Raw genomic sequence first — 27,939 nt, 5'->3', positions numbered from 1 at the left:
GATGGGCTAGAGGACGACTACCTCATCTGTTGATGCACAGTTTGTGATATAGTCTTTAATGGTAACCATGGTTGCTACAAGATGAAAGTGTCTGGTAGGTGTTACAAAGCCAGATTAGTAAGTTGGCAATTAGGAAATTCTTTAGATAAAGCTTAAGTGGTGGTGTTTGGAACTTTGGGTGAATGTTCACTTTTGGATTTTATTATATCTATGCAGTATTTTATTCCATGACAGAAATGACCATATTAAAGACAAGACGACAAGGCTTTTCAATGTTTCTATATTAAAATTCAGTCTCAAATTACAAACAGAATGAAACCTTAAAAAAAATAGATTAAATAGATTAAAATGCAATGCCAGAAAATAAGCTTAAAAGTTCAGTCAGCTTTCTGAAGATCTGTGAGCATTACAGCATCATTTCAAAAGAAACGTTTTAGAAAACAAACAAACAAAAAAAAAAGTAAATGGATACGTCATCCAAATCCTATGAAATCCAAATTCAATCCTCAAACATTTTCAAATAATATTCACACTCTATGCCAATATACACACATTCAGGCACACCCTACATACATACATACATACATATACATACACATGCATACACACACACACTCAGAACTTGTCTTAGTCATGTTTCTTGTTGTGCATGTTGTTGGGTGTATTTTGGCTTCGAGGGCTGAAGTCCAGACAGAAGCTGTTGGTTATGGGGTTTGGGAGTTCAGAACAGGTGTGTGTAGCCTGATCCGGGACACAATGGTAAAACTCTACAAAGTTCGGACAGCCCTCCATAAATCTGCAAAAATCATCTGACAAAAAAAACAGAGATCATTTTCCTAGAGAGCAATTTCTAATATAGCCTGTAAGTACATTAAGAAAAAAACACTGTAAAGCACTATGTTGTCACTGTGATAATTATATTAAAATACCAAAAAGAGTTCAGGATTTTAAAGTACATACATTTATTTAATATTCATTAATATTAGTAATAATAGTGATCATTTAGATAAATGTGCTCAATGCAAGTACACATACATACCAAATGTGATCTTTCCTTTGTCTCTTGTATCAACGGCTCTGAAGACATCACAGACAGCGAGATCTGCAACTCCAAGAGCGGTTTTCAGAATGACTGCCAGCTCATCCTCTACTATAGCTCCGTCCTCTTCAGCCTCAAACATCTGCACAGAACAAGAATCACGGAACAACACATGCTACAGAAGTTTGGAAGCAGCACTACATTTACAAGAATAAAGAAATTAGTATGTTAAATATTTGAATAATTTGTAATATTAATACTAAAACAAATTAGACCTGTTTAACTGACTGTAATATGTTTATTAAAACAAATCCGAAACGGTTTGTGCAGCAGCTGTTAATGAGGTTATCTCCTGCTGATTCTCTTGGAGAGTTTTACTGCAACTCTAATCAGATCCACCTAATTCTTATATTGAGACTCTCCTAAAGGCTTCACAACTTAGCCAGGTGTGTGACTGAAAATTACTCAAGGAAACGTAAATCAACAGAGTGTGGAGGATGCCTTATCCCGTGGAATGCAGTAGAGCAGAGATGCACCTCGTCTTGGGAGGACCAGAGTGTAATGCATGGGGCAAAAAGAGAGAGCAGCATACAAATAAAGAAGGCAGTTGGGTTTCAATGGGTTTGACGTAGTTGATGCAGAAGCCAGGCAGCTTGAACTAATCCTGGGGAATTTTACTTTCTGGACCGGAATGACCTAACTCTAGTGACCAAAGCAGACTCACCCTGAAGGCTAGCTGAATGGTGTCCAAATATCTGAAGGGCCTACAGACCACAGAGAGAGCGATGACATACTCCCTCACATCCATCTGACCATGCTAGAAAAACACAAGGTAAACAGAAACACGATGAAGGAGATTGTCACACGTGAATAGGTCTATCCAAGGCCACATTCACATTACAAGCCTCATTCATCAATTTTTGTTTAAATCTGTTTTGGCCATCTTGACCGTTTACGTTCATAAGTGTAATGTAATGTGAACTAATTGTCTTGTTTATGTGCATCGCCTCTGCTGAGATGGTGTTAATGAGGAGACCGGTCACTGATTGAAATATGAATGGGAGTTCACTACAATAGAGTCCCATTCTTTAACAAAAAGAGCCAAACAGCTTAAGATAAGATTAGATAAGATAAGATAAGATAACCCTTTATTAGTCCCGCAGTGGGGAAACTCTCAGTGTCACAGCAGAAAGGGAAAGCAAGACACTCAGTTACAAAAACGTAAATAAATAATTGTAACTATAATTTGCACTATATACACAGCTGGTTATTCTATGAGTGCGGAAGCTCAATGATATTGTGGCGCTAATGTGAAACTTACAGAACAAGCACGTTTTCTGCAGGTTATTGAGCCAAATGCTATAAGCTATCCATAATGTTTTTGTCTGATTTTATCAGCCATTTAAAATATGCATTTAAAACAGTAGTTTGATCAAAAATGGTCTCTTCAAATTCACAGAGATCAGAGCCTGGTCTCGTATGCTGGAAATAACTGCCTGCGATCATCACCAACTAGGACCACTAGTTGAAAAGGTCGGATTTGACATGCCCACACAGCCATGAAAAAAAAAAAATCAGATAAGAATTACTTCAGTCTGGTAATGTGAATGCAGTCCAGGTTTTATATCGATGAATGTGCTTTGGATAAAAGCCTTTAAAATGTAAAAATTTGTAAAATATTATTTAATATTTAGTATTGTGTGTCTCAGGGAAAGGCTTTTCCAAATGTTCCAAAATATATTCAGCAGTGTTACCTGAAACAGAATGATTCTAATTATCATGTTCACAAAATAAAGAAAGCAGCACCTACTCTACCTCCTCAAAGAGGGCAAAGATGTCCTGCAGCGTTTCAGTCATAGGAACATTTACATATTCTGCAAAACCCTCCAGGCCTAGTTTGTGTCCACAGAGCTTGCGTGCCCGGCTACCCTCCTCCTGCAGAAGCTGATCTGTCACGCTCACATTTAAACTGCAAGACAAGAAAGAAAATCAAATGATCAGTCTGATGAGTCTGATGGATGGTTCGATTTGACCAAAGTTTTGAATGAATGAAGGAATATACAGAATCCATCTTTATTAAAATACACAAACATGGCCAAAAATAAACAGCACACCTAATATTTGGTTAAAAGTCCCATTGCAAGTTGCAACTTGACCAGATGCCGCTTGTAGTTTCTGGCAGAGTTCTAGGTATTTGACCATTCTCCTTGGCAGAACTGGTAGAGCTAAGTAATTTGATTGTCTTGGTACCGAACTGACTTTTCAGTACAATCCACATATTCAAGATCAGGACTTTGGGAAGGCCGTTCCAAAAGCTTAAACGATAACCATGTTTTATCCATTTCTCAGCCAACGTTGATGTGGCTTGAGGCCATTGTCCTGTCGGAACCCAATTGCGTCCAGGTTTCAACCGTATAGCTGATGGTTTAAGATTATGCTGAAGAATTCTGAGGTAGTCCTACTTCTTCATTATTCATTATTATCCATCCACTTTGTGCAATATACCAGTTCCAAAACAGCCCCAGAGCAGGCTGCTACCATTACCTTGTTTAACATCTGGTACACTGCTCTTGTTGAATTAACTTTTACTCGTCCAAACAACTTTGTCACAATAGTCCACTACATTTTCCTCCAAACGTCTTTGTGTATGTGGTCACCATACTTTAGTTAGAGTCTGAAGGTATAATCTTTTTTTTTTTTTTTTTTAAATGACATCCAATGTTTTTACACACTTGGGGGAAATAAATAAGTAATTTCAGCCCACAGTTTCTACATTAGTGCACCCTTTCATGCTATGGAGATTCCAAACAGCAAAGTATCACAAACTAATCTTCTAGGATCTGCAGTCACTCACTGAAAGCTTGTCGTCCAGAACTCCTGCCTTAGCCTGCCTGAACGTTCATTTGCTTTACTGACACTCCTTCCTTACTAGAGGGCGCTATTCTCAAAGCCTGAAGTCCTTGCCACCAACAAAGAACAAAAGCCCAGGAGAAATCAGCCATCTGAAATCAATCCACAACTTTTAATCCAGACCAAGTAAGGCACCTGCTTCATGTCTCTCTCTTCAGGAGGTAGCTGGCATACAGCAGCGTGGTGGAGGGCACAGATGAGCAATGAGCAATGCCACACTCACAGCCCTTTGATTTTCCATTACTCAACACTCACACATTGACACAATCTCTGTGCTCCCACTGTTCTTTAGAGTTTCCCCAACCTTTAAAGAACATCCTCCCACTAACAGTTGTCCTTCCATCATCTGCAGTGTGTCAACAGACTTGTTGAAACACATGTGACACGCCTGGGACCCCCATAAGCAAAGATACCTCATATTTTGTCACATATTCTGTATATCTACGTATACATACGTATGCTATATGTGGACAGCCCTTCTAATCAACACATTCAGCTACTGTAAGTTGCACCTACTGCTGACACAGCAAGTCTAGTGCCTGTAGAGAAGTACTGCCAATAGAATAGGACTCTCTGGCGCAGATAAACATGAACCCATTGGAATCATGCCTAATGCCAGGTGTGGGCTAGAGAGGAACTGTGTTTCCTGGAATGATAGTGCTCCATGCAGTACTTTTGGGAGGAAACGGGGAGTTGGGGATGAGGTGGGGTAGTGATTATTCAACATCTTGAGCTCACTAACACTCTTGTTGCTGACTGCAATCAAACCCTCATAGCAATGTTACAAAATGTAGTTGAATTGTTTTGCACAGTACTATATATTTAATTAAATACATAATTGCACTGATCAGCCATAACTTTAACATCACCTGCCTAATACAGAGTAAGTTAGTAGTTAGCAGCAGATCCTGTAAGTCCTGCAAGTTGTTGAGTAGTTTTGTTTGTATGTTTAATGTATAGCAAAGTGAAAATACTAACAAGCATCGATTTCTATCCAACACAACAATACTTTCTCCTATAAAACATCCATTCATTCATTTGAACAGCTTTGAAGATCAGGCAAAACTTGAGAAGTGCCTTGTGGTACCTGCGGACTCACCCGAGTCTACGCACCAGTCTGGAGAACTCCAGTAGGCAGGTGTGACCTGGCAGACACAGTGGGCCTTTTGCCATTGCAAGCTGACAGTCCTCAAATGAGTAGTCAATGATCGGCAGCTGCAGAGCTCTTAAGAGTAGACAGATAAACAAAAACCCAAAGATGATTTACAAAGCAACACAACATGCAGCAAAGCTACTGAAGCTCAACCGCACAAAATACATCCTGCATCATTTAAGGTGGAACGGAAAATTTGAAGTACGAAGACAACTTCAGACGTGTTTTGGCTGCTAAGTGGCACCGTCATTGCACTTATCAGTTCACATCAAACTCTTTTTTGTTTTGTTCAAAGTAATAAGATCACAAATTAATAAGGGTAGTTCCCCTCTGCAGTACCTGAGCCTAGAGGACACCAGAGGGGACACAACAAAACCAAGGACTGGGTTGGATTGGGCTTTAAAAGCAGATACCCGGTCAATTAAAAAAATGCCTGGATTAGCACCGATCCCAAGTCACTGGATCAGACCAGGACATCCCTAATTACAACTGTATCACCATAGGAACCACCTGGAATAAAATAACTACTGATCAGCGTAGCAACCATCTAGGAATTTCTAGATTCTAGAATCACTAGATTACTAATTGATATAACTGTAAGCGGCAGCCCTACCTCAAGCACTACACAGACAGGGATCTATGTAAAAAAAACTTCATTAAACAAACCACAAGCACAACTAAAACCACAATGGCCATTTAGAAACACAAGCAAATTTCATATCCTGAATCAAGGATGGTGCACAGTCTAACTAAACAGAAGGCCTGTATTGGACACTCACTTGGCCATAATATGCCTTACATTGCTGGCAAATAGAGCTGGGTCCCTCTTCTCCTCCTCTGAAGGAGTGTATGTAGGGAGATACTGAGCAAACACAAACAGGGAGTTTCAAAGAATCATAAATCAGTGAAGCTCAGAGATCACAATGTTGTTGTAAATAAATAAAATGGAAATGGAACGCTCTACTTAAAAATGAACATTGAAAATCTCACCTCTATTTCTATAGAATTATGCAGCTGACACAAAGTGAGCCATAAAATCTTGAATCTGAAAAAGGACATCAACATTTCACTCATTTTACTCAAAGCCATTTATACACTTATGACACAACCGCACTCTAAAAGAGAGGAGATTGGGGGAGAAAAAAAAGACATGAGACAACAAGAAGAGAAAACAGCAAGAGAAGACGAGGAAGATGAGGAAAGAAGACATAAAAGACGTAGTAAGGACAAACAAACGAAGACGAGAAGACAAGCAGATGAGAACAGAAGAACGGAAGACTAGAGAGAATAGGACGAGAAGACAAGAAAATAGAAGACAGAAGAGAAGAAAATAGGACAATAAAAGAGGGGGGAAAAAAAGAATAGTAGATTAGTGAACAGAAATGAAGACAAGACAAAATGGGACAAAATGGTGAGAAAAGAGAAGACAAAAGAAATAGACAACAGAAGAGAAAAGAAGATGAGGAAAGATGAGAAGGCAGGAAAGAAGACAGACAAGAAAAAGAAGAGAAAAAAAAAGATGACGAGAAGACAATACAGAGAGAAACACAAGACAGAAAAGAAGACAAGAAAAGAAAAAAAGAGAAGATTAAAAACGAAGACAACCGTGGACACAGGAAGAGAAGAGAACTCACGCTCCAGGTCCCTGCCATGTCCATGATATTGTGTCCTATCAGTGGAAGACAAAACAGTCAGTTTAGCACTGTAAACACTAGCAACCACAACAGATATGAGGAGTGCAGTTTGCAGGCAGCGGCCATTACAGGCCATGACAGGCCTACAGCATTAACAGTTCTCCATGAACTAAAGCCACAACTCAACCTCTGATGACCTCAGTCCGAGATTCCAGTACCAATTACACATTACAGAAGACAGCGCGGTGTGCCGGCAGAGAGAGAATTCATGCTTATGCAGAGTAGAGCTGGGCAATATGACAATATTTTATCGTATTGTGAGAAATTTGTTATCGTGGTACACAATATGCTTTTATAAGTGCATCATGGATATCATCAGTGCTTAAAGAGCACTGCTCATCTGCATGTTTCATTACAAAGAGTGTAATCAGCCTTATGTAATTCAATGGAGTGCAGGATATTTGGGAGAGTATTTGGATATCATTTTTTTTATATAAAGATATTACGCTGTTGGCACATTTTGTCTACAAAAAATGTCTTCAAATATCATGATAACATTTTTCCATACCACCCAGCTTTAATGCAGAGTGTTCTAAGAAGCATCTTAAGTGTACGTGAGTTTCTTTTCAGTACTAATAAGAGAAAGAACAAGGGGGTTTATTAAAATTAAACCCCCTTGTTAAAAAAATCTTTGTCCATTCTAGTAGTCATTGTTGTTGCTGTAATCGTCTTTTTTGTTGATAATGTTACTTTTTTTAATAAAAAGAGAAAAGAAAGGAGAAAGAAAAAAGCAATACAATGAAACAAAGAGTGAAATATTTATTAAAATAAATATTCTCTGTAGTCTCTGACCGGCTTTCCTCTCTTACCGTTTCATTAGGATAGCGCAGAACTACCGGCTGAACAGGAACGCCTGGGATAAACGCACCTGCAAGAGGAGGGGCGGAAATGAGCAGACTGTCCAAAAACAAACACAGACCATCAGCTCTTTAAATATATTAGCACAACACCTTTTTTACTGACAGCTTTATGACCAGCACTGCATTTTAAAGCTAGCATTTGTGTCCTCAGTCTACTGGAGGCTGATCGGAGGAGTGGCGCACAAACAATGGCCAGCCCCATCTGCCCCAGTTCACAGTAACATGACTCCGTATGCGTGTGTGCACATGAGCGCATGCATGTGTACTCATGGCAAAGTGCATTTTAGCATGGCACATAATTTTTCAGTTTGGATTATGAAGGCTTAATAAAGTGAGTACACATTACTGAGAACACTAAACATTATATAGGAAACAATCAGAGCACGGAAAACAAAGACATGGGGTGTGTGTGGAGGCAAACATGACTAAAAGACAATGCTGCTGAAGTTACTGCTGGTGTGTGTATGTGTGCGCGTGTGTTTAAGCAGTGAGGATTACTCCACTACTCGGAGTTTGAAAAGTAACTATACCTAAGAAGTGTAGAATATCAGTTTTAAAAGAGACTGCCCCCTCTGTAGTTGTAGTTCCAGTGTAAGACAAGTTTATTGCTTCTATTAATTAACTGACATAAACTCATACCCCTCTGATTAGCATAATAAAATCCACATCTATAAATAATCACATGCCTCAATCCTTTAATCTTCCAATTATGTTGAGTTGTTGATGAACCTCCAACACATTAACACTGTGACACATGTATCAAGCAAAAGCCAAAGCAGAAACCAGTAATAGCTACCTGCACTCTTACAGTTCTCCATTCTTTGTTCTATTCTAATTGTTAACAGTATAATACAGTATTAATCATATACAAGTTAATACTTGCAATAATTATCTTTTTTTTTAATGAATTTAACACAATTTAAATACTTATGTAAAATGGAATGTACACATTCACAGATAACATAATATAATGTAAAGTTTTCTACTTTGAGATGTAATCACTTAAAACCCTAATTGTTATCACAACTATTATTATTATTATTATTATTATTATTACTACTGCTACTATTATGACCCCTGGTCATGACATTATTATTATTATTATTTTTATTTTTTTTTAGCTTGTTACTGTAGCTGCAGGTCAATGGGGTGCGCTCACTAATAAAAGTGCCAGTAATAAAAGGGGCTCCTCCCGTTTTCCGGCCATGGAAGAACGTCCTGCTCAAACCAAACTGCATTTTTTCCCCCTGTATTTTTGGTTTCTTTTGTTTCAGGTTTAGTTCGGTTGTGTGTGCTGTAGTTGTTTAGGCATATGTTCACCCCTGAACCTCGATTTTCTCCACTAAATGATAATAAACTCGTACAGTGTCCGCTGTTTGGTCTGGCAGAGGGTCTGCGGAGCGAGTCCACTCTCATTTTCTGTTACAGCTTGAACCTGTTAAAACTCATAACTTCATATAACTACATTATGAGTTATAACATAGAAGTAATTTCATAAATAACCCACAGTTATGTGCACTATTCTGGACACAAAGAAAATGTATGTATTCTTTAGTTTCGAATTAATTGATTACTACGTGTAATATCATACACCTCTTGCACAGGGCATCATTTCATATATTTGTCTGCCTCCATGTTGCTTTTATTTTATTGTAAACAATGGCCCTAATCAATATCTTTCTAATAATTGTCTTAAATAGGTCAAGAACAAATTTAAGAAGTCCTAACAGAAATTGATAATGAATTTTTATTCGCAGAATTTACAGCTCTGCTTTGTCCTCAAAAACTGAACAAATTCCAAATAAGAAAATATTGGCAAATGGCAAACTCTTAGTGAAACCTGTGTAAATGGGGTTTAAGAATTAATAGAATTATTAAGAACAGCTGGTATTTAAGGCCTATTATTCCAAAATGTTGAACATTAACAATAATAAGTTTAAACAGTTCACACAGTGTACTGAGCACAGTTTAAACGATGGAGAAAACTTCAAATCTGTATCTCCATTTTTTTCCCTTTTTCATTGAACAGCAGCAATGTGTACATGTCTGTTAACACACACTACCAAAGTTCTAAATATGAAATCTTATTTTGCGCAGACATTTTCACCAGAACATACGAAAAGCCTCCATTAGGACACTGGCCTTCAGATCCATGTGTTTAAAGCCAAGCCAGAGCATTCTGAACCGTGTGCCAGCTCTCTGGAACAAACCTTGTTGTGAAAATGTGTCTGGCTGTAGACCGCCACCGCTGATGTGTGCTGGCACAGTGAAACCACCAGAACTAAAGGATGCAGAAAACACAGTCCGACAGGCAGACAGTGGGGGTAACCGAACGAGGGATAAGAGAAGTGAAAGAGGGGGATTCGGTGCGTGGAACAAGCACAATAAGCGATGGGTGGGAGTGGATCAGCACAAAATAACATGACCGGACAGTGCAGACAGGAAGAGGAAGCCAAATGCTGAAGCTCTCAGCTCTGTGAACTGAAACGGTCCACAGGAGATAAAGAGAGAAAAAACAGACGCGCACACACAGTGCCCAATACCACGGCAGTGTTGTAGGCCACATGATAAACTGATCAGTGCAGTAAGTGCTCATTAACTCAAACTCTAAAATTAGAACACAAATAATTATAGAATTAACATTAATACAGTGCTTGGTCATTTTTTGGGTCAGTGTAAGCTTAACCAATTTTACATCATTTCTTAAGAAAGCAAGTTCAGAGATATTACTCTTGTTTTTTTTGTAGTATTCAACATATTCAAATGTATGTGTGTTTATATTCAACTCTATATATTTATGATTTATAGATTTATTTTTCCCACAAAACACCTAATACACTCCTTGCAACAAGAATGACCGTAGTTTTGCTGCACATGGGCTCCTTTTCCTCTCAAAAGAGCCTCACTTCTTTGTGGCATGGATTTCACAAGACATAGGAAATATTCCTTTGAGATTCTGGTGCATGTTGACATGACTGCTTGGCGCCATTCCTGCAGATTTTACATGGTGCACCTTCATGCTCTGAATTTCTATCATATCCTAGAGGTCTTCTATTGGACTCAGATCTAGTGACTGGGAAAGCCACTAAATAACAATGAATTGGGAAAAGACTTTTGAGGTAGGGTGCAGTTTTATGCTGGACGTAGCCACTTGAAGATGGATAAATTGTGGCCATGAAGGGACGCACATGGTCAACAGCAACACTCAAATAGCCTGTGGCATTCAAGTCATGATTGACCCAAAGTGTGCCAAGAAAACCTTAAGGTACAAGATGCAAGGTAGGTTGGGTCCATGGATTTTACCTCTTGGGGCCAAATTCTAAAGCTACAATTGATATGTCTTTATTTATTTATTTATTTATTTGCAGTGAGTGTAGTATGTTGGCATGATCAGACAAAACTCAGAGAGTTCAGCGTCCTAAAACTGAACGAAAGACTGCAGTGGCTGGAGATGCACAGATGCAGAGCTAATTCTGCGTTCTTCACAAACGTTCTTCACAAACGTTCTTCACAAACGTTCTTCAACTTATCAATTGTCATATTGCGTTTGGTCAGCAAAAAAGCTGTGCTGGGGAAGCAGACAGACAGACAGAACACATACCAGGCTTAAATGCAATGAGGCAGGATCTATTGGTGCACGTCCCCTCTGGAAATATCATTATCTAAAAGCAACCAAACAGTGAAATTGTGTTGATGGCAGAAAATTAAGCAACATGATGAACATGAATGATCAAATCTTCAATATTTTGTAATAATACTTTACAGATACTTTACAGAAGAAGGACAAAACACACTTAACTTTAATGTTTTCAAAGAAAGTCTAGAGCATTGTTCTAATTAATCAATAAACTGTTCACGCAGTGTAAAGAACAGCTGAAAAAGATACTGTATAATAATAATAGTATTATTATTATTATTATTATTATCTGATAGAATCAATCAATCAGAACAAGCTTCTGAAATAATGATATTGTGGTCATAAAATCTTTACAACGAGATTACAAAAAGACAGTCTTCTACTTTTCACACCTTGTGTGTGAATGTGTGTCTTACCTGAGGCCACTCTCCTGCAGAGAAAGCTCTGCGTTTGATCTCCTCCACAGTCTTCCTGCGAGAGTCCTGATCTGAGCGAGACACGAACACTGGCCGGATAAACTTTATGAGCGCTGCGAGACAGCAGTAGAAGGGGGGGGGGGTTTCCCAACAAAGATGTATAGATGAATTGCCAAACATTAACATTAATTAATTTGCACAAATACACATGTACAAACAAAATGGGCCTCATTCATGAAATGTATTCATAGTTCATAGTCTCAAAATGTTCCCAAATGTAATTAAAATGAATCAAAAAGTATCAACTAAGAAATTAAATAATAAATACATACAAAAATAAATTCAAACTAAATTACACTGTCATTGTTTTCATTTTCAATTCATTGTGCTACTAGGGTATCATTTCATACATCAATACTATCTCTAACTGTAACATTCAAAAACTGTATATAACTGTATATTGTTCTGAATAACAATGCCTTCGGTTTCTGTTCTCGGAAATGCTTTATTTTTTATTCCAGCGGAAACACCAATCAGTTTGAGAAGCCAGCAATTGAATAAAGGACAAAAGAGTAAACTCACTGCCCCAGACAGGAACGTTTCTGCTCTCTGCCTTCATCACGATAGAGGCCATGGTCATGGTTACAGGGATGGCGTCAAAATACGAGGAGTGTGGTGCCAGCGTCAGAATGGGTGCTTCACTGGGCAGAGCTGGCCTTCCTTTGACCCGTACCCAGTGGAAACCTCCAGAAAACCACATCGCCCTCATGATGGCCTTTAGAGCCAGATCCACCAGCCTACAAGGTGAAGAGGAGAAGACTACTGTTATAAATGATACATATGAAACATATGGATATATCCCTGCTCTATCCCTTCATAGTCACTACTCATAGTCGCTACTGGGTTGAACAAGCTTTGTGGGACACTTGGGAGATAACCCTTCACTTCCATGCTGCTTAGTTACAATTAGCTACAACAAGCTTGTTCAGCTTGGAAGTGCAGCATTTTAAACTGGAAACTGTGTTATGTAGCGGATCTAAACTTTTACTTGAGTTCATTAATCTTATGTTGGGAACTTTGACAACTCTATAATTTGGTATTCAACACTGCCATGAAAGAACAATTTTTGGTTCCATAAAGAACCATTTTTGTAAAAAATGAACCTTTTAAAAGCTCCACTGGACTAAGACGCTGTCACTATGATCAGAGGATCGCTGGTTCGAATCCCGGTCAATGTCCTGAGGTACGTATGCACGTTTTTCATGCACACAAACAAAACATGGCTCGGACATTTGGAAAGCGGAACTGCTAGATCAAGGCAGCAAATTGCATTTTGAGCTCCCCGTGAAGGACATGCTTCACACATGCATTTCTGGACAAGACATAAAAAAATGCCATCAAAAGTGAAAGAGGCATGTGGACAGAGGTGGTGGATTCAAATTAAAGGACTGTGTACAAAAAAAAAAGTTAATGAGTGCTCTCTTAAAGCTCCATAGTTACATAGTGCAGTAGGAGCATTCTGGAACCAGAGTGGCAATGACAGCCAGCAGTCTTCCTATTACAGGTAAGTAAAGCATCAAAATGATCCTGAAGCTGTAATTATAAGGTACAAATATACCTAACTACATAATGTCACTTTTAAAGCAACGTTATAATGTTGGAGTCCTGTTCCAGATTAGAGCTGGGAAGTACTGGGAGGTAAGGAAGATTTCTGTGAAGAAATTAGGGGGCAGGTGTGCAGAAAAAAATATGTCCAATGGAATTATTTATTTATGTATTTAATTTTTTTTTTAACATGATGCATACCATTTTTAAATATATACATTAGAGATGTAACGGTTCATGTATTCATATTGAACTGTCATGGTACAAGGTCACGGGTAAGTGCGCGCAATCGAAAGGGGAACGAACCCTGTACACATACCCCATGTTTGTCTACCACTTGACTAGAGGGGGCAGGTGTGGATATTGATAACCAATTTGGTACAAATTATTTATTTCTCAAGATAGCAATCCAGTTGGCTTGATTACAGCATCACACACACTTGGCATTGTCTCGAGTCATATTCTGAGAACTTGCTGAGGGTATTTAGCTCAAACGACATTCCTTGTTTATGAGTCGCATAAATTCGGTTCACTCAGGTTTTGACTAGTGACTGATTGAGCATGTTTCGGTCAGTGTGAATTTGTGTAAAGGTTTGGTCCTGTTTGTGCTGACAATTAACTTGTTTTAGGGAAAAGAATGTTTTACGAGCCTTGTAAACACACACACACACAGCCCATTAAAAACGCACTCATACAAGAATCACACTCACACAGACAGAACACACTCGCAGCAGGAGAGTGGTTTTCGTGACCAGTAAAAGTGGATGTTTTCTCAGATTCTCACACTGCTTTTGTGCAAAGCACATGCATCCTTATGTAAACACACAGAGAAGTCTCCACAAAGTTTTAAGGCTTGAACTGCGCAACACACGTTGCCCAAGACAAACTAGCCTTTGGTCCATTTTAGAGTTACTAAAAGTGAAAGAAGCATGTGCACCTGTACAGGAAAATGACAGGTTTTTACACAAATATGACTCGGGCTACGCTAGTGGCTCCTGCAAGCTGTGTCCTGCCCGCTTCACCATATATAGTGCAGTTAGCAGCATACTGAGCCCAGAAAAGCAACAAGATACATGCCACTGTGTAACGAAGGAGAGTAATTAATCAAAATTATTTGAAGGTAAAATGCTAATTAAAGTCGGAATGGAAGCTTATATCCCACCCATTTCATATCATATATGCCTATGAATTATTAAACTTGCCCTAAACCATAGCGAGCAATTTCTAGTAGATTTGCCTTTGTCAAACTATACACTTCCGTATATGCAGCACTCTGACTGCTCCACTTACCATCTCCACCAGGAGAGTGGTTCCACTGCATCCTTTGAGCGGCCCACAGTAGCTATAAAGGCAAAAGGCCAAGCCAGCAACATCATAAACGCAGCAAAGAGCAATCGCACAGGAAAGAGGGTCATGGTCATCACTGCAATCTGCTCAAGAGAGAAGAAAGGGGAGACAAAAAAAAAACAAAAAAAAAAAAAACAGCCACCATCAGTCATACATCATACAACCACACACAAATAACAAGCTACACAATGAGCTGGTAGTAATCACCCCTCCTCTCCAAAATTCTTCCAAATCGTACAATTTTACATTCTAATGCAATGTCCAGTACAGCATTCCAGTCATAAACAGGACAGGGTCATAGCAGACAGACAGGAGGACACCTGCTATGAATGATTTGTGAGGGCCAAGATGTGAGAAATTTGCAGCGAGAATGAATTTAATTTCCCTAAGTTGCATAAGCCTGAGAGAAAATCTGCCCAGGCGCAGGAGAAACTAAAGCTGGCTAGTGGCATTAGCATTTAGATTACATCCAACTATGGCTTCACCCAAGTGATGCAGCCCCAGTCACCTAAAAGCACTGCAGATCGTCTGCACTGTCGCGGAGAGTAAGTTCAAAGCATGACTCGCTCAATCTTTCCACGATAAGCTTTGTGATAACACTAAAGAGCTTCAGGGACAGCAGGGCCTCATTCTCTATGTTCAGTTAAAGTTTCTACAAAGCACTCAGGGACTCAGCCCTGGTGAGGGGAAAAAATATATAATAAAATAAAATACTCAAGATACTCAAACTTAACCTCAACCTCAAATTCAAATGTGCATGTCTCTCTTAACGGCCCAAATGGTTAAAAGATATATAAGAGGAGGGGGTTAACTACAGTTCCCATTGCAACACTATAAGTACAATATAATTCCCACAATACCACAGCTTAACATTTCAGGATGGAACTCATGTACCATGTATTCTTCTTCAACTGTGCACACCAAACCACAACGTCCATACCCTGATGGTTCAGTACGAATATACCCACCATTACACCCCTAGTATACAATAGAGGCACAATACATTGCTGTCTGCTGCAACTTATTCAACACTCCAGTGTTGTATAATGTGCAGTTCAAACTGTTTAGCATAGTGGATAACACAACCAAATGGTTTAAAACCCCACCTAGTCAAGCACACTGTGCTATACCAATAATAAGAGTGCTGGGGCAAGACTTTCCAGGCTATGTTCATTACATTTGTACTTTCAAGGTATTTGGCTGACCCGCTTATCCATAGTGATTTACATTTGAATGGTGGTACACCGGTAGTAAGGACTGTAGAGTAAGGTCAGAAACATACTTCATGCAGAGATGCAAACGCAGACGCTTCACTACGCAGACTGAGTTTTGTACATAATTGCATTCAAAACTATTTAGCAATGCCCTTGATTGTACAACGGAAGCACAGGCTGAGCACCGCCGCAAGAGGATATACAGCGGCAGCAAAGTTCTCGTACCACAGACTGTCATGGTGGACCAGTTTGAGGAGTCTCCATTGTCGCCCCCTGAGTACTGAGTGTTCAAGTGCCACAAAACAAATTGGGTTTTTACAGCAGGGCCGTGCGTTTGTAGAACATCGGCATTTGCATTCTTGCATCGTGTAGGATTCTTAAGTCTGTCTTAAGAATCCTGCTCAGGGACTGTAGTGTGGTGTGTCTGCCCGGCTGTGGAACTGAACCCTAGTCAGCCACAGGGAAGATTAAATAATACAAATTATTATTATTATTATTATTATTATTGTTATTATTATAAATACAAATTAGCACCATGTTAATGACCTGAAGAAACATATGCCTGGATTAGGTAACACATACATTTAAGCTATACTTAATTAGCAAAACTGAATTACATACAACTTCAAACCATTTTATGTAATGAGGTTTGATTCATATAGTATTTTGTAATCTTCCAGTACAATTTAAGTTTGAAGTCTCAGTTGTTTTACAAAATGAAAGAACTTTCATTCAAACAAATCCAATAGCAAACTCAATTAAGTAAAAGCACAAAGACGTCACATGCAGAACTTACAGCAAGGTAAATTCAGGAACAAAAATAATGGTAAGGAAGATTGAGATTGAGAAAGATAGACAGTTGAGGGATAAACAACATAATTTATAGGTCTGTGGTTTAAAGCAGCTTCCTGAGACGAGGGAATGAGTATTGACCTTTGACCCTGATCCAAACAGCCGGTGGTAATCAGCATGACGGTGGAGTCTGCAGGTCAACACAATGACCTTCACAATGACACCGAAGTTCCTTCATCAATATTTCAGACTCAAAACCCTCATTCATCTTAATTTGCTTAGCTGGTCCTTTGGCTCCCATAAACAGGCTCCACTTTTAATACAAAACCTCAGCTAAACACATTTTTAGATTAATACAGACATAACGTAATACATCATTCAATACTGTTAATGTAAAAATGTTTGTTTCAGCCTCAGGAGATTAACAAAAAATAAACATTTAATCCACCTGGACTTGCAATACAGAGAAATGTTAGGATAATTTATTCCTGTAGGGTCATAAACGCAGTAAAAAGAAATTGTGCATCCCTAACATAACAGCTTAACATACAGCTTATTAACATAACATTGTCACGGTCAGACAAAAACCCTGTATCTCCGTTTACACAGGTTTTCACTTTGACTTTACCTAAATCTGCCAGCTCTTCCTTACATTTTGTCAACATTTCATGATAAATGAACCAACAGAAATGCTTGAAAATGATTAAATAATATGCAAGATCAACTAATGTGACAAAAATAATGAGCAAAATCTTTTAACACGGACCTTAAATTTAATAAATTAAAGTTATTTCTTTTACTGTAAAGCTGCCATTTTGGAAATATGAGGTTTTTGCATGACAGTGAATTTATCCTGCTTTTGTTGGCGTAACTATCTCTACTGTCCAGAGAAATCTTTCTACTATCCTTGTTTGGAGCATTGCTGTGAGGATTTGATTGCATTCAGTGATAAAAGCATTAGTGAGGTCAGGATGATCACCACCCCACCTTATCCCAAAGCATGGGCTAGAGCACCAACATTCCAGAGAACATAGATCCACTGCTTCACAGCTCAATGATTGCGGGCTTTATACCCCTATAGCCTCGGTAGGCATGTTTGCAACAGGCTCATGTGTAGCTGCACCAGAGAGTCATATTCTACTGGCAGTACTTTGATAGAAGGACTAGATAAGCTATCTATGTCAGCAATGGGTTGATTCATTATAAGAGGTGTCCACAACCATTTGGACATAAGGTCTATCATCACGCATCAGGAATTACTTCTTTTCAACACTTCAATTACTTCTTATCTTCCATTCCTGGAGCACAGTAAATGATGCATTATTAATTACAAGTTAAGGAAAGTTACAGTAAACATGTTTTGGCTTCTATAAAAAGGGAGATTTAAACAGAATCCATGGCTGATTTCGCTGCTGGATCTAGAGCACCATGCTCATGCTGTGCGTTACTGGGAACACCGGCAGTTTCACAGAACACAGCAATACCTGAGCGCAGGTGTGCACACAGACACACAGACAGAGACAGACACACATCCAGGCACACACAGAGCTACTGAATAATTAAACTGAGCAAGGGTGTGCACTTCCAAATTCCAAGGACTGTGTACTGTGACTCACATTAGAAGATGCAAAAACTTAACTGCAATGATATTAATAATTTAGTGAATAGCATTAGTGAATTATATATGCCAATGGCAAAAATATATATTTCAAAATTTCCCAACATAAGTACTTATTGTTGTAGCTCATTTATTTATTTAAGTAAAACATTTGCTTTAAAATACTTTACATACAGTCTATCCAAATGTGTGGACAATTCTGTTTAAATTACATGTTTTGTTGATTTTCAGAGTCAAATAAATAAACACACCATTTACATGGAAAAAAATAAAATAATTATTTAATGAAATTAAAAATAAATCATGGCATTTTTGCACATTTTAATGCCATGAGTTTGCCTCCCCTATGGAATAAATGAACACTTCGCTCAATATACAGTAAGCTTTGTGTTTACATGCAATACACTGTTCTACAAAGACACAAAATATTGTAGTCGCATGCAAAAGTTTGAGTACACCCAGTCAAATTACATGCTTTGTCAATGTGAGTGTAAAGCTCACCTCATCTACAGAAAAAAAAAAAACACTTTTTAAAGCACATAGTTTATTTACTGAATTCAACAGATAAAATGAAAAACAAAACGAAACCACCTGTGTTTAGGTAAATTGCATTTTCTTTCCCCAATTACAATTACATTTAGCAATCAGTAATTGCCCATAACAATGTGTGGCAAATATAGAAAATATATACTCATTTCCCCCCTTAACGTCAACAAAACATGCAATTTAACCAGACGTTTGCATAAATACATAAATAACTAGACAATATGTTAACGTAAATATTATTTTTTATATTGAATTAAAATATTCAATCATTTCTTTTTTTCCTTGTGGGACATTTAACATATTGCATGTGTACATTCAAAACATATATTGAAAGACAAGTTGCTTATTAATTTCAAAATAGGATTCATTACATGCGTGTTTATTAGAGAATATACACTTTTAGTAAAGGTGCTTCAAATGGTTATTTGACCAATGCCTTAGCAGATGTTTGTGACAGAAATGGTCTAAAGAACAATGACTTGATGTAAAGGTTGTTTACTAATCTTAAGTTTCTTCTCACTCTGACATTTCTAATAAGATAAGATAAGATAAGATAAGATAGTCCTTTATTAGTCCTGCAGTGGGGAAATTCACAGTGTGACAGCAGAAAGGGATAGCAAGACACTCAGTTACGAAAATTTAGATAAATAATTTACACTATATACACACAATATAAATAAGAATTAAAAAAGCAATAAACAATATTATTTACAGACAATCACAAACAAGGTTCTTTTTGGAACCAAAAATGTTTTTTTGTTTTTTTTCCTAAAGCCTTTTGAGCTTTATTACGAGTGTAGGGGTCTAACAATTTAGATTTAAAAACAAAAAACAAACAAACAAACAAACAAACAAAAGTCTGTATCCCTGTTGTTGCTCAATTTACAGTCAGGAATTGTAATTTTCTAGACAAGCTGACGTAGTGGACTGATGTGGACTGATGTATTACAGTAATTTTACACAATTTTGCATAAATATGGCTTGAGCTGCAGAATTATGCGAGCGTGGCCCTGTCCTACAGACTAGTCTCACTAGCAGAAGTGAGTGGAGCATCAACACGATTTTGAGGATGTCATTTTACGAGAAAAATGTTTCTTTAAAGAAGCCAATTCTGCACAGTGCACATTGTGAAGGTCATAACAAATGTTCTGATGCAGAACACCACCCCTAAACTAACTATTCAGCATTTTTCTGATGAGCTACATGGACACATAACCTCTAACTAGAGTGATGGTATAATCTAATGAGCCAGTGGGCAACATCTTCTGCAGATTGTTATGAGGCCTTAATAAGATCAGTCTCTGGAGGCGGTGTGTGGCAGGCATGCACCCAAATAACCTTGTTAGAGCAGAGCCACTGACACCAATAAAGCAGGCCATGTCATAGAGGGGTGATTAAATGTGGATGTGCTTCTTATGCTCCCTCAATGAGTCCATCAGGAGGAGCTGAGCAGGAGGGAGGGCGAGGAGACTGTTTATTTATTTATCTGGAGAAGCTGTCAACACCTGCGGCCTCTCCAGACAGGACGATTAAAAAGACGTTGGAAGCCGAGGCTATGGCTCCCCAGGGGAAAGGGATGGGGGTGAAGTGGTGGTGTGTGGTGAGAAAAAAAAGCCAGCCTGGAAACCCAAACAGGGACCACAGATACAGAGTATGATGCACAACATACTACCATACTGTCTCTTTAATCAATATAGTCATATTAGCCTTTGCAACACAGAGTTTGGAGGAGGTCACAAAAGACCAAAAATGCAAATGATTTTCCTCTTTAACCAATCACACGTTCACATTTTAACACAGGAAGAACTGGAGACACAGAAAGCAGAATTAAAATCAGGCAGTTTTCTAAACCCCACCTGCTCACAACATGTGGGATATCCCACAGGGCACTACTGAGAAAAACACCCTTTTCCCCACCTCCCTGCCTATGGGGTCCCAATACCAGCCTCCTATCCCTCCATCTGCTCCCAAAACACAAAGGGGGCGATTCCCATCAATACAGCTGTTTACCCAGTTAAATATAAAGAAAAATGAATAAACAAATGAACGAATCAACTAAATGTACAAAGATGGGAGAGGCTCCCAGCTATAGAGCTTTTTCAAAGGCAAATTGTCCAACAAAAATGACAACCAAACTAACTAACGAACCAGATGGGAGACTCCCATCCATTTAGCCATTTAAAATGACAATCTTACTGCATTGTAAATGCAAGGATTTCACTACATAAACAAGCCAATACAGAGAAGAGACTCCCATCTATTCAGTCTTTAAATAACAAAACTGGTCTCTAAACTGGCCCCCCACACAGGTCATCTTGAATAATCTATACACACACGGGTTTACAGATGTAACATATCAGTCAGCCAAGTGGCTACAGTCACAAACACACTTTCAGTTAATGTATGTAACAGTACTGTAGCTTACTAGTTACTGATTGCTAATGAGTTCAAGGCCATCAGACCCACCCGGATATGGAGATCAAATCTGCTGTCTTGGACTGGACTGCTACGAACTGCTGTGACATCATCAAGCATTAAACTAATGACCAGGCCAACATATAGATGGTTGCGTCACTCCAATTGACATCATATCACATTTTTGTCCATTTATTAGTTAAGTCTTTTGTGTATTTCTAAAGAGCTGAGTAGCATGTGACATTCAATTTGTGAAATAATGGAATGAAATTATGACTTTTGCACACAAAAATGACCTGCAAATCCACCTCCCTAAAAATTTAAACTCCAACTCGATAACTCATACTCAGCAGGTTCGACTTACGAGTATAAACGTCCAAGGACAGAAGTGAGCATGTGCGGTCATTCTGCAATTAGAGCAGCACAGCGGTGCAAAACGCATTCTGGGGTATTTGGCTGTCCCAAGCCCACACAAGTCACCCTCTGATGTGTCCTCAATAACACAGGCAGAGCAAAAACACATGCAGGCCTTTGGACTGTACTTGGCCAGATGCAGATGTTTGAATGGAACATTACATGGGCTCCAATTCATGTTGTTTTACAAGTCCATAAAAACACAAGTACAGAAAAGAATGCAGATTGAGAATTAGCCAAAGGCCACTGAAGGCAGTAATTAGTTGGATCAGGTGGGGAAGCTATGGGACTGGAGCTCTCCAGGAGAATGGTTGGAGACCACTGCTCTAAATAATGCACTCCCCTGGAAAATATAGCCTTGTGTATTGTTAAACATCGGGTTCACAGCGTCCTAGAGACATACAATGCACGCTTTGTTAGTAGAAGTCTTACTTTTGTGACCCAAGTAGCATTTACAGGGAGTAGAGAGCGTGTGTGAACAAAGTTAGGAATTGTGAGTTAGTGTGTAGAGGACCATTTAAATGATCATGAGCCTTAATCATGAGGTTAGCAGTGAGCTTAGTTATGATGGCATTATTGGGGACTTTACTTCAAGAAAGCAAGATTTGAACAATATATTATGAACATACATTAATAATAAAAACTGTGTGAACATGATCAACAGTGAATCACTGTTCTGTGTATAAGGGTGTGTTACAAATGTAACATTATTTTGCTAGAGAAGTGGACTGGTTACAGTGGGCAGTTAAAGCACCAGGCTATTGATGACAGGGTTGTGGGTTCGATACCCTGACTCGACTAGCTGCCATTTTTGGGGCCCTTAAGTAAGGCCAATCACCCTCCCTGTTCCCTGGATGCCACAGCAATGGCTGCCCACCGCTCCAGGCATGTGTGCTCATTATCACTGTGTGTGTTTGATCACTGCATGGATGGGTTAAAGAAGGCGGCCAAATTCCAACACTAATAGTGAATATGGCGGTCGCGTCTCGTCTTGTCTTACAGGTCCCGATCCTAAAACCATTGTTACACATAAGCCAACGCTAATGATTTCTATTGGTCTGTTTACCATGAAATGTGCCCCCAATTCAAAGACCAGCGGGGTTTTCAAATGGTGTAAAAATAAGTTATGAAAATTAGACAACAGTGTTTATGCTACATATATATTACTGTTATTGACCCATATTACTTTACAAAATTACTGCCACCACTGCTTTAGAATTACGATTACAGGACTCTTATTTGAAGCAACAGATACAAGAAGTGCGGACATATGATTTTCCTATATCTATGCATCAGACAAGAGGGAGGGAGGGAGAAATAAAAGAATAAACAAGATAACGTTAAGATAAAGTTAAAGAGTTTTACAGTAGTACATTAATTTGAAATGTAATGTAAAGCACATCATACACTGGCTGTGCAATGGCGCATTCAAAAACTCAAAACCAGTGTTTATAATGGAGGCACGCAAGCACACGCTTTACGACTTTGAGCACTGTTCAATTCCTCAGAGCGCCACAACGTGCCGCGTCATATTTTGGTACTACTTGATTAAATTAAAGCCACACTGAGACCACTGAAAGCCACAGTAGATCACATGTGACCAAGAATTTACACAGAGAAAGGCAAAAGGAAAAAGCTAAGGCCAAGTTATCCCAGCTAACATTACTATGCCAGCCCTGTACAGATTGTACCATTTAGCTCAGAAACAGCCAGTTCACAGTGGTTTGGGGGGGGTGATATGAAATGGATCTAAATAAATAGCTTCATTTTACCGGGGTCGGTCTGCCACTATTGCTGACAAAACCTACAGGAAACAACCATTACATACTGTACACCAATAAAGGAGAAATCAGTTATCTTGCCATTAACAAACATATACAATCTCCATGCCGCTCTTATTTTCTTCAGACAGTGACAAGGATAAATGTCATGATCAGATCTGCTTTGTTGATGAACTTCCTTCCCTGCTTTACATCTCCCTTCCATAAACATGATTATACGAGAGAAGGAAAAGAGGGAAGATTAAAGGGCAAACTTCCTTTTTGATGCTTGGGAGGAACAGGAGCACACCACAAAAGGCACTGGGTGGGTCTCCGGCTCAGATCCACTATAAGCAGCATTAAATACACAAGAGAGACTTTGAAAAGAAAGAAAAAGTAATAATAACCTGACAGATATTCAACACCTGCCCCCCTGTGTGAAACAGTGAATGCCCCTTTCCTTTCAACACTCCCTTTAGCATCAATAACTGCAACCAAACTCTTTCTGTAGTTGTTAGCCATGGAGGAATTCTGGGGCACTTGGGGAATTCTGTGACATTTTTAGGCCTTTGAGTATCAACTGATCATTTCAGACTGCACATTTCAAAAAGGTTTGAGTGAGCCATTACAAAAGTTGACATTTTGTATTTGTTTAATCATCATGAGGTAGACTCGGTAGTGTGACTGTTAGATGACCCAGCTATGAATCAGCTTCAGCTCAGACAGATGACCAGGACAGATGACCTGACATCGTCTTGAAGGATTCTCAGATACAGAGCAGTTCTCTGAGAGAGTGTCCAGAAAAAACACCCAAACCAAGAAACTACCACCACCATGCTTCACAGTTGCCATGAGGTTCTTAAGGCTCATTTATGCCCGATGCTAAATATGGATACAGATACAGACTGAGCCTTCTGTCCATATTCTGTGTCAGTGTTTGTGCACATTCTGTAAAAGCTGACAGATACGGACGGAACGGAGCAGTGCCACTAGAAATCATGGGGGCAATGTAGCAAATAGTTAAAGTGAGACATGACCACTGCAATATGGACACGATAAAGAGGAAACTCTTGGAGAAAGAAACATATAGCAACACCTTTTTACACCTTTAACAGCAGTTTACACCGCTGCTTCTTTTGTCTTTTTTATAGTAAGTACATCAACGCAAGACCTCCTCCACTGTCGCCATGTTTGTTTTCCGCACTTCCCTCAAGCCATGCTAACACAAAGGACGCATATGGAAGTATGTTCGATTCTTAAGGTGTTTTTAATAGTTGCAAATACTGTATCACACCTGCTGACTGCATAATTAATTCCTTGATCACTAAAGAAAGAGATACCAAACTTCTCATTTTTTGTCAGACTATCCTCTGACAATCCAAGACTAAAAATAACATGAAAAACATGCAGAAATTTATAAAGACAGACAGGGCAAGCAATTTCAGTGTGTGTGTGTATGTGTGTGTGTGTGTGTGATATATATATATATATATATATATATATATATATATATATATATATATATATATATATATATATATAATAAATGAAATGTGTCCATGTGTGTGCCACCCATTGCCGACACAGGCGTTCAACTGAACACACAGACACACACACATTGATTATATATTCTCCATAGAAAGACTTGTCAATAGGGTATAACCCCCCTCCCAACATTGGGCTGTGGATTATATAGCTGAACTGCACCCTCAGGAGAGATGGAGCTCCATCGACCTTTTGGAAACAACATCAGTACTTGACCTCACTAATATTCTCATGGCTAAATGCAATCAAGTCCTCACTGCAAACGTTTGGACACCTGGTGTTAAAATGAAGCTGTTATTTTCAAGGGAAAATTACTACACATTGCTTTAAATGATTATAATGCTGGAATATTACATACTGGAGTTATACTTGGATTGGAAAAAGCTTGAGCAATTAAAATTTGACTGCAATTTGACTGACCAATTTTAACGGCCTAGCAGTCTAAAGAACATGAGAACAGCAATAACAGCAAGAGTGTCCTGTATGTGGGCACCTAATGCTACGAATGCAGCTAATAAAATAACCACTGTGCCTCACATTTACATGTTAAGGTTTAACACAAGCAATAAACACAATATTGGTCTTTATATGAAACTGTAGTGACTTTCATGCTGTAAAGGTCAAAGTAAATACATATCTATAGGACAGACAGTACCTTTCCTTACACACTCACCCTTACTTATTGAGTTGTACTTTAATGCATCCACCCAAACTGAGCAAGACTGATAGAGAACTCAGCGCTTTTCACATTCCTGGCCTTTCTTAGTCTTACCTTCCTTACTTTCTAATGATCACATTAGTGGGTTTGTATTTCACAGTGTTATAAGCAGGCCTAATCAATCTGACTCCATCTCTCACCCGCACGTGTTGGTGTTTAAAAGAAAAGACAATGGCATGGCCTGTATCCTGGGCCTTTGACATTAAAACGAACAGCATATGGATTTACAAGTATGGATTTGCAAAGCAAGTTCTTTACTTGACTGTAATGTTATATATATATATATATATATAGTATGTATTTTTTCTTTCTTACTTACTTTATGTATTATTTTCTACTTTAACATCTCTCAGTCTATTTTTGATGACTGTTTTTACATATATCAATTTGAACTGACTTTGTACAAGTTCCAGACAGTACTTTTCTTTACACACATGTACTGTGGGGCAGTGGTGGCTCAGCGGTTAGAGCACCAGTCTATTGAGAACAAGGTTGTGGGTTCGATACCCGGGCTCAGCAAGCTGCCACTGTTGCAAGGCCCTTTACCCTGTCTGCTCCGCTCTGGGTGTGTGTTCACTAGTGTGTGAGTGTGTGTGTGTGTGTGTGTGTTCACTACCACAGATGGGTTAAATGCGGAGGACACATTTCACTGTACAGTGACAAAGACAAAGTGCACCTTTACAATCTTATATGCTACATGTTTTAATAAGCTTGTGTTTGGACTACAACAGTGCTCACCAACCCTCCCTTACACAAAGTACCATCCTACAGGTTTCATGTCCAACCTAATCTAACACACCTCATCAAGGCAGTAATCACACATGGATCTGATGGGGTCGACCAGGGTGGGAAGACAGAAGGCTAGTGACCACTATACCAGACCAGTAAAAAGAAAGAACCCTGCACTCCAAGCTAAATACAGCTGGTAGGTAACCTACAAGAACAGAGCTGTGTTCAGGTCTTTAGGAAGTGTAGGAGACCACCACAGAAATGACTTCGTAGTCTGGTGAATGAATTTCTCTTGGAGTAAAGGCTGCTGATTATATTTAATCCAGCTAATGCTCAGTGTATCGTCTCACACTTAAGGAAATCCCAAAGTAATGACAACCGAGAAACACGCAGAGCTACAGGAGCGTCTGTATCAGCTTGGAAACTTCATGGGAATTGGCTTACCTTGACTTTCTGAAGAGGAGTGAAGCGCAACTCGTGCATGAAGGGGTTTCTAAACTGGCCCGAGAGCTGAGAGTCATCTCCATTCACCGTCGTTAACCGCTTCCTTTTCGCAAACCTCATCCTCAAACAGTCAACATGGAGCTGAAGCTGCTGTTTCTGAGAGACTTCTCCAAACGGGTTTGAGGGGGATACTAGACCTGCTCTGAGCTCCCGTCTCCTGAAGCGCTCATCACCTCTGCCCCGCCCATTCGGCGTGCCGCGCATGCGTGATGAGCTTCTTCAGCCAGCCTCGCTGGGCAGTTGAGGAGCACGTTTAAAATAGTCTACTAAAAAGTCCATATCCTTCATTTATCCTTTTTTTTCTCCATTGTACACTTGTATATAAAGTATGTGTGAGTTTATCCACCACAACCAGTTAAAAAGTTTATACATGGCATCTTTCCAACCTCCCCCAGTGACTTACCATTAAAAGGCTGGTACTGTACCTTTAAAACTGCTATATTATCACTGACGTCACGTTTTTTGTTATTTTTATCGTTTTTAACTTTAACTAATTTTAGGATTTCATGAATGGAGCAATCTATATTTAATTGTATTTATTAGATCTGTTTTATTATTATTATTATTATTTTTTTTTTTTTTTTTTTTTTACATTTGTCTCCCATTAAAAAAAAAAAGTTTTTCCTTCTCCTGTAAAGTTGCCAGTTTTGGGGTTTTTGCATGTCAGTGACAATATGTAAATTGCCTTTGTTCTGTTTGGCTGTCCTGTTTTGTTCCTCGTTCAAAAATCAGTCCAAGCCAGTGACTGTGGAAAACAAACTGAAGCCCCATCCACTTGTATCCTGTATATTTTTTGGGGGGGGGGGGGGGAGAGATTGCCTGCCTTTTGGGAACCCATCCACACAAAATCACGTTTTGGTGACTTAATGTACCGGTGCATCCCAGCCATCACTGCCAGACTCTGAAACAGCTTCTACACCCAAGCTGTCAGACTTCTCAACAAGCAAGGACTGAGCTGAGACCACCTCTCTTACCTTATACCCACATCTCTAATAATGCTCATGTACCCACTTGCTGCTAACT

The 27,939-nt window shown here is 39.0% G+C and overlaps 1 protein-coding gene across 2 annotated transcripts; it reads right to left on the bottom strand.

Annotated features, from left to right (window-relative positions):
• Positions 1-365: 365 nt before the first annotated feature.
• On the bottom strand, positions 366-27,016 carry lpcat1 (lysophosphatidylcholine acyltransferase 1). 2 transcript variants are annotated; one of them, XM_072674778.1, is made up of 14 exons: positions 26,857-27,016; positions 14,605-14,744; positions 12,292-12,506; positions 11,710-11,822; positions 11,258-11,318; positions 7,606-7,664; positions 6,737-6,771; positions 6,093-6,147; positions 5,882-5,964; positions 5,049-5,174; positions 2,855-3,008; positions 1,764-1,856; positions 1,040-1,181; positions 366-809 (listed from the first exon to the last, which is right to left on the bottom strand). In XM_072674778.1, the coding sequence occupies exons 1-14, from the start codon at positions 26,974-26,976 to the stop codon at positions 628-630; spliced, it is 1,578 nt and encodes a 525-aa protein (XP_072530879.1). In that variant the 5' UTR covers positions 26,977-27,016; the 3' UTR covers positions 366-627. The 2 variants fall into 2 exon arrangements, with proteins under 2 accessions (XP_072530879.1, XP_072530880.1); XM_072674779.1 differs by lacking the exon at positions 14,605-14,744.
• Positions 27,017-27,939: the final 923 nt, after the last annotated feature.

This window comes from Salminus brasiliensis, chromosome 3 (assembly GCF_030463535.1).
Source record: "Salminus brasiliensis chromosome 3, fSalBra1.hap2, whole genome shotgun sequence".
NCBI classification, from domain to species: domain Eukaryota; kingdom Metazoa; phylum Chordata; class Actinopteri; order Characiformes; family Bryconidae; genus Salminus; species Salminus brasiliensis.
The sequence above is the reverse complement of the archived record's forward strand: the minus strand, read 5'-3'. Positions and strand labels throughout refer to the sequence as shown.